Raw genomic sequence first — 7960 nt, forward strand, 5'->3', positions numbered from 1 at the left:
AGTAAGAATTTTGGCTCTCACAGACCTGTTAGTTTTGTCTTTAAGAAGCCCTCCCATTCTCCACTCATGACCTGTATTAACTGCACCTGTTTTAACTCGTTATCTGCATGAAAGACAGCTGTGAACACTCAATCAATCAGACTCCAATCTCTCCACAATGGGCAAGACCAGAGAGCTGTCTAAGGACATCAGGGACAAAATTGTAGACTTGCACAAGGCTGGGATGGGCTACAGGACAATAGGCAAGCAGCTTGGTGAGAAGGCAACAACTGTTGGCACAATTATTAGAAAATGGAAGAAGTTCAAGATAACAGTCAATCTCCCTCGGTCTGGGGCTCCATGCAAGATCTCACCTCATGGAGCCTCAATGATCATGAGAAAGGTGAGGGATCAGCCCAGAACTACATGGCAGGACCTGGTCAATGACCTGAAGAGAGCTGGGACCACAGTATCAAAGAAAACCATAATTAAGACACTACGCCATCATGGATTAAAATCCTGCAGCGCACGCAAGGTCCCTCTGCTCAAGCCAGCGCATGTCCAGGCCCGTCTGAAGTTTGCCAATGACCATCTGGATGATCCAGAGGAGGAATGGGAGAAGGTCATCTGGTCTGATGAGACCAAAATAGAGCTTTTTGATTTAAACTCCACTCGCCGTGTTTGGAGGAAGAAGAAGGATGAGTACAACCCCAAGAACACCATCCCAACCGTGAAGCATGGAGGTGGAAACATCATTCTTTGGGGATGCTTTTCTGCAAAGGGGACAGGCCGACTGCACCGTATTGAGGGGAGGATGGATGGGGCCATGTATCGCGAGATCTTGGCCAACAACCTCCTTCCCTCAACAAGAGCATTGAAGATGGGGCGTGGCTAGGTCTTCCAGCATGACAACGACCCGAAACACACAGCCAGGGCAACTAAGGAGTGGCTCCGTAAGAAGCATCTCAAGGTCCTGGAGTGGCCTAGCTAGTCTCCAGACCTGAACCCAATAGAAAATCTTTGGAGGGAGCTGAAAGTCTGTGTTGCCCAGCGACAGCCCTGAAACCTGAAGGATCTGGAGAAGATCTGTATGGAGGAGTGGGCCAAAATCCCTGCTGCAGTCTGTGCAAACCTGGTTAAGAACTATAGGAAACGTCTGATCTCTGTAATTGTAAACAAAGGTTTCTGTGCCAAATATTAAGTTCTGTTTTTCTGATGTATCAAATACTTATTTCATGCAATAAAATGCAAATTAATTATTAAAAAATCATACAATGTGATTTTCAGGATTTTTGTTTTAGATTCCGTCTTTCACAGTTGAGGTGTACCTATGATAAAAATTACAGACCTCTACGTGCTTTGTAAGTGGGAAAACCTGCAAAATCGGCAGTGTATCAAATACTTGTTCTCCCCACTGTATATCGATATATATATATATATATATATATATATATATATATATATATATATATATATATATATATATATATATATATATATATATATATATATACATATATATGGAAGGGAATCACTGACTCCCTTTGGGTCCATATAAATATATATGTTTATTCATACACTTTGGAAAAGGTATAATAATATAATGTACAGTCAATAAAAACATATTACAAAGTAGCAATAATATATATATATATATATATATATATATATATATATATATATATATATATATATATATATATATATATATATATATATATATATATATATATACCAATTCCCCTAAACGCTGCCAATACGCCATTATATGGTAGCCGTAAGTTAGAAACACGTTCAGTAAGTTCTGTGATCGTCCGGAAGACGTCAAATACGTCTACATACGTCAATATGAATTGGAGATACGTTACACATCGGTTCAAAGCACGTTACTCATAGGTTAGAAATAAGTTTCGGGTACGCTAGACATTACCTCGACGTATTTCGACTTATGAGTAACTTACAAGTAACGTGTGTCGACGTGTGTCAATGATCGCATAACGTGCCTACAACTTATGGCCAGCGTATGCGGAACGTGTGAGTCATACGCTGGCATACGTCGACAAATTTTGAGCATGCCCAAAATTTGTCGACGAGCTCGGCGTACTCCGATGTATGCCAGCGTGCTTCATCGTGCTCTAAACATATACAAAACTTACCCATAACGTATTCGACGTGTGCCAGCGTATTCGCAAAATTTTTCATACGTCGGCATACGCTGGCTAAAACGTCAAGGTGTGACAGTCCCTTTACGTCCAACACCACAAGAAGAAAAAAGGGGGCAGGGAGATGGGAGTGGTAAGAGGGGGAAGTCCTGACCCTCCAATATGACCGTCTCTGCCTCGCACAAAGAAAAACGGAGAGACATTGGCCCATGCTGCTTGGCGGCCTCTGTGCCTTCAATTGGCTGAGATTGTCATTATGCACAACCACAGCTTGCCATGAGCTGGTGCCCACCAGGTGCTGATGTCAATGACTTGAAGGCAGAGAAGGCGACTCTCAAAAGGTTACAGCCTTGTGTGTTTCTGTGTGTTTCTCTCTCTCTCTCTCTCTCTCTCTCTCTCTCTCTCTCTCTCTCTCTCTCTCTCTCTCTCTCTCTCTCTCTCTCTCTCTCTCTCTCTCTCTGTCTCTGTCTCTGTCTCTGTCTCTGTCTCTGTCTCTGTCTCTGTCTCTGTCTCTCTCTCTCTCTCTCTCTCTCTCTCTCTCTCTCTCTCTCTCTCTCTCTCTCTCTCTGTCTCTCTCTCTCTCTCTCTCTCTTTCTCTCTTTCTCTCTCTCTCTCTCTCTCTCTCTCTCTCTCTCTCTCTGAGAATCAGTCACTTCACATTCCCATACACTCCACTTTGACTTTGGCTGCTTCTTGACAGAAGTATGCAAAGCCCCAAAGCTGCTCCATTGAGAACTTCCCCAGCTCCAGCATTTTGTGTCTTTATTGGGTGAACTGGCAGCCTTCAATGATCTTGCCCAGTTCAGCATGCATGACTGCATATGGACCCATAGCGGGGGTTCATTTCTCTTTGATAAGTTTTTGTGTTAACTGTGTTCATGTCGATTTCATCTGGGGTTCTGTGCCATATTAATCTTGTCTCAACTCAACTATTCATTGATTCCTAAGTTGGGCATACGTATCGAGTTTCTTCCATTTTTTTCTGCCTTGCCCGATTTGGTTTAATTAAAACCCCTGAAGGGAAATAAATAAATTAGTTAATGAGGGTAATCACTCTGTTTGGCTAAAACAGAGTGCATTTAGACATGCACAATTGCTGGAGCCTAAAGTTGGAAAATTACTGGGATAAACAATGCTCAGATCTTGGCTTCCACCAGACTGTTATCAGCAGATTGGTCTGCAAAAAACAACATACCAATGCTGTTAAAGATAGGCCTCATTAAAAACAACCCAGTGTGACCTCCAACAGAGAAAATGCAGCACTGATCAGGCTTGTGAGAAGCATTCCTTTCACCACAGACACAGGCAGCATGAACGGAATCTCCTTTGGATGTTATCCATGAGAACTGTTCAGAACAGGCTTTGTGCTGCAGGTTACAAAGCCAGTTAATGATAAGATGCCCTCTTCTCACTTCAGAACATAAAAGCATCCCACTTGGTATGAAATCATGCAAGTCAACACTGGAATCTTGCAACCTGGAAGAAGATCCATTGGCCTGATGAGAGCCGATTCTTCAGCACGCGACTAATGACAGAATTAATGTTCAGCAGCAAACGAATACAGCCAATGCACACAAGACCATTGTGGAGTGTCCATCCCATTTGGGAGTGGATTCATTATGATAAGGGGCTGCCTGTTACAATTGTAAACCTGACTTTGTCACTGTAGAGGGTAAGTTGACAGGTTGAAAGTACTGTCAGAACATTTTGGAGCATGTTATTGTCCCAGGTTTTGGCAACTATACCCACTTCGCACAAGAACTATATTCATAGATGACCATGCCAGACTCCAATGTCCTCATGTGTAATTACAGACGTCTTCCAAAACAATGCCATCACATTTTCTCGCCAGCATGGAGTCCTGCTTTAATTACATACAAGCATATTTGAGACATTCTTGGGCGTCGCTTTTAGAAAATGGACTCTCATGTGCAGACTGGCACAATTTGAGGCTGCTTTGCTCCAAGAATGGCAACTCTCTTTGGATTCCCTCTGACAGCTTCTTCAGGGCATAAGAAGGTTTGCAAAAGCCATTCGTTACCATGGTGCTTACATTATACATTGTTGACATCAGTGGATGTCGTCATTCACTGGTCTTCGGCCTTACATCACACAATGTGGTGCAAGTAGCCACATTATAAAGTCATGGGTATTTTGTGCAAAACAGTGCAATTTCAGACATGATTTCTAAAAAATAAAAACCAACAAAGCCCCTAAATAAGTCGGCCGGTGCAGCCTTGTTCTGCTCATTGCAGGTCCCGTGACCCAACACAATGGAGCTTACAATTGAATTGCTAGGCAATGCCAACACACACATATTCTGCCTCTTATTTTACAACGTTTCCGTATTTACATGAGAAACTAGAACAGCATTCGGAAGAGTGCATACCTCAGCCAGGATGAACACTTTACCTTTTGTATCCCACTGAAAGGCCGGATCTGCATCCGGACCTAAACCAAAATCTAATCACCTTGTTCTTGTCACCTCACCAACTCATCCACCAAGTTTTGTCATAACTCGTCCACAACTTTTTCAAATATTGTGCGAAATATTGTTTTTGGGCCCCATCTCTCAATGGTGAAGCATCATTTAAAAAAAATAAAAAATTCTCGTATCCGGATTCGGATTCGGATCTTCACCAAAATCGAATCAATTCTTTCTTGGCACACACCCAACTTACCCACCAAATTTCAAACGAATCCGTCCACAACTTTTTATGATACCTTGCTCACAGACAAACAAACAAACAAACAAGAAAGACACCATGCAGAGCACGATGCTTGCAAAATCCCTCAAACAAATTTGAACATAAAATAATATGACCTGATATGAAGGAATGTGGATGAATTCAGTGACATGGTCGGTAAATCCTGTTCAAATTTCAAGTCAATCGGATGAAAATTGAGGATTTTAGAAATCTGGCTGATGTTGATCTTTGGACTACGTCGACCTTTTAACCTCAAAAACAATAGGCTTCTTAAATGTCCAGAGACGGCCCCGATCTCATGTCTGTTATTGAAGGCCTCCACCATTGTTGGGAGAGTGGAAGCAAAATATCCAAGGGAGAGTGACCTCCAAAAAACAAAATTAAACCATAATAAGATTAAAAACCACGAATATGCGAATCACAGATGGAGAAGCAGGTCACAATTTATGACTCGCGAATATGTGGGGTCTGCGATGACGTGAACAGTCGGGTCTGACAGTCAATCCTATTTTTGAGGTATGTCTCGGGTGTATTTCATATGAGGAGGTATATTTCGGGTGTATATCATATTATGAGGCATGTCTCGGGTGTATTTCATATGAGGAGGTATATTTTGGGTGTATATCATATTTTGAGGCATATCTCAGGAGTATAATATTGTTACGAATTTGGAAGCCTTGTGCACACAGACAGACAAGCAGTCCCCAAGTTTAGTTATCTCGATAAGTATATGTTTATAGTTAGGGTCCACTACCTGTGTCTAACGTGAATTACATGTGTGCGCTGCAGAGTTTCTTTCACAACAAATCTCCTTCACTTCACTTCACACACCGACGCCACTGTCCACGTGCGTTCGACCACGTACGTGGGCGGACATTTCCATCGCCTCAGATCGAGACTCGGCCCAGGAAGGCCGTGGTGTGCCCCTTGTCCAATCACGCCACAGACAGTGACTTTCCCATGACACCCCGGCCAATGAGGGTGAAGATCGCTTCAGAGAGTGACTTTCCCACGACACCCCAGCCAATCAGGGTGAAGATCGCCTCAGATGGCGATTTTCTCACCCCGGAGGAAAAAGGAATAAAAGGAACGCCAGGCTGGGAGCATGGGTCGTCTTGGGGGTCGCGGGTCTTGGTGCTGTTCATTCACTTCATCCACTCCAAACTGGATCTTCTTACAAAACCCATCCTCACCTCCATGATAGACACTCTCAACTGTTTGTAATTCCCCAGACTGTTCTTGTGTTAATCTTGATGTAAAATCTATATATTAATACTGAAGGGCCAATTTTGTGCTCCTCTTCGCGGTCGCGTCACGTTTTTCTAGTTACTGTGACCTGGACTGAAAGAAACTTTGTACCTGTGAGAGTGCATCGCACATCATGGCAATAGTCAACCTTCAACTCTGAAGCAGAATAAACACTTTTCGTTTTACATTCGTTTACATGGCGACGTGTGACGTCACCGCTGAGAGGCGTAAGGACGTCATGACATCATCGGTCATTCGGTGACATCATTACGTTTGTCGTCGACAGACCGTCACCGCTGGGCGGTGTAATTCCACTCCTCGAAAATAGCGTCTGCAATGTAAAACCCTCTTCTGCACATGCTGACTACCTCAGAATGTGAATTTGACACAAAAAATGTAACAAGAAACATTGTATCTTCTATATAGTAATATTGAAGGACCAATTTTGTGCTCCTCCAAGCGGTCGCGTCATGTTTTCTCGGTTCTGTGACCTGAGAAGTTTTGACACGGTGTTTATACGTCAAAGTAGACACGTGCACAAATCAGGGACTTCTTCACAAGGAGTAGTATACACCAAAAATGTCGTGTACACGGACGTTTTTTAGGCCTCATTAGGTAAGGCCATGGAGTACATCGACTGGGATCCGGCTCTTACAAGAGCCGCCACTGGTCCGGTTGTCACATTGGGCTCATGGAACGGAATCCGTCTGTGACGGGGTTTCAGCTAGTATCTGTTTAATAAGCCTGCCATCTCGCTTTCCTCACGAACCACTGTCCCTGTGCTGTTCCTCAATAACCCACACTTGTTCTTCCTGTCCATTTCCAGGCCTTATCTTGAATACTTAAAGAATGTTTTGCTGTTATTCTAAAAATGAACGAGTATTCGGGATATGAATAAACATCTTTTTTTAATCACATCCCGAATAATCGAGACTTGAGACGAATGACGCATTTACCTCACGGGTTGAGGAAGTGAGAGGAAACTCATTTTGATCAAGTGTGGAAACGAATAAAATAAACAAAAGTTAAACGTTGTTAAATCATAAATTTCATGTATTCGTGAGGAAATCGAGTTCGTCATGTTCGGATTGTGGAGAATTGTGATCCCTGACGGACTCGAAGACGTCCAACGTCCCGCCATGACGGCGGCATATTATGTCGAGTGTGTAACTCAATGTGTTCCCTCGTTAATCTTCAGAAACATCGAACTGAAAGCGTTTGCCGTTTGTAAAGTAGTTCACTAACTTTTCGTTGTCGTCTTGTCAAGATAACACCTCGTCCTAGGTAATAAAAAAAAAACCTCCACACGGGTTTCTTCATTCTCGGACCTGAAGCGCCATCTTGTTCGGCCCCACAACGCAGGAGACTGTGGGCCTCACAGTCTCCTGCGTTAAAATTCCTTGGTGAGGGAACTCGTGTTAAAACCACAAGGTTCGACATTGCAAGGTTATACAAATCTCTCCAAACATTCCTTCTCCCAAAATACCTTCACAGTTGGGGCGATAAAAAGACCACACACGCTTGTGGTGAAGATGTTTCCATCGTTGTGATGAAAAAGTTGATCAAGATCCCACAGAGAGAGAAATGTAAGGCCAAGAGCCAACAACACAGATGTTACTCCGGCGAACATCTTGGACGAACTGAAATCCGTGTTCTCCTCAATGGGAAAGTGTTGTGTTCCGTTTCCATGGTGACGTCGGATACCTTTGTTGACGTCACAATGCAATTCCATTTGTGAGAAGATATTCAAAATGCGGAATATTTATATAAATATGTACTTGCGAATGTCGGAACTTCGATCGATGATAGTTTGACATGAAAAACACATGGCAGGACATTTTTCATAAATAATACGTAAAATTT

At 42.9% G+C, this 7960-nt stretch overlaps 1 protein-coding gene across 7 annotated transcripts in view; it reads right to left on the reverse strand.

The window, feature by feature from the left end:
- Positions 1-7749, reverse strand: part of LOC147022099 (ubiquitin carboxyl-terminal hydrolase 1-like) — a 127125-nt gene extending 119376 nt beyond the window's left edge. For 6 of the 7 annotated variants that reach the window (XM_085892685.1, XM_085892684.1, XM_085892683.1 and 3 more), the window contains exon 1: positions 7584-7749. In XM_085892685.1, the coding sequence (XP_085748811.1) occupies positions 7584-7727 (144 nt within the window). In that variant the 5' untranslated portion in view covers positions 7728-7749. Of the gene's footprint in view, positions 1-7342; positions 7446-7583 lie in introns of those variants that run through there. The other variant, XM_085892688.1, reaches the window with a different exon arrangement.
- Between the last annotated feature and the right edge of the window lie 211 nt (positions 7750-7960).

The sequence above is a fragment of the Eptatretus burgeri genome, chromosome 8 (genome assembly GCF_056783735.1).
Source record: "Eptatretus burgeri isolate ZD-2024b chromosome 8, Ebu_testis_v1, whole genome shotgun sequence".
Lineage (NCBI taxonomy): Eukaryota > Metazoa > Chordata > Myxini > Myxiniformes > Myxinidae > Eptatretus > Eptatretus burgeri.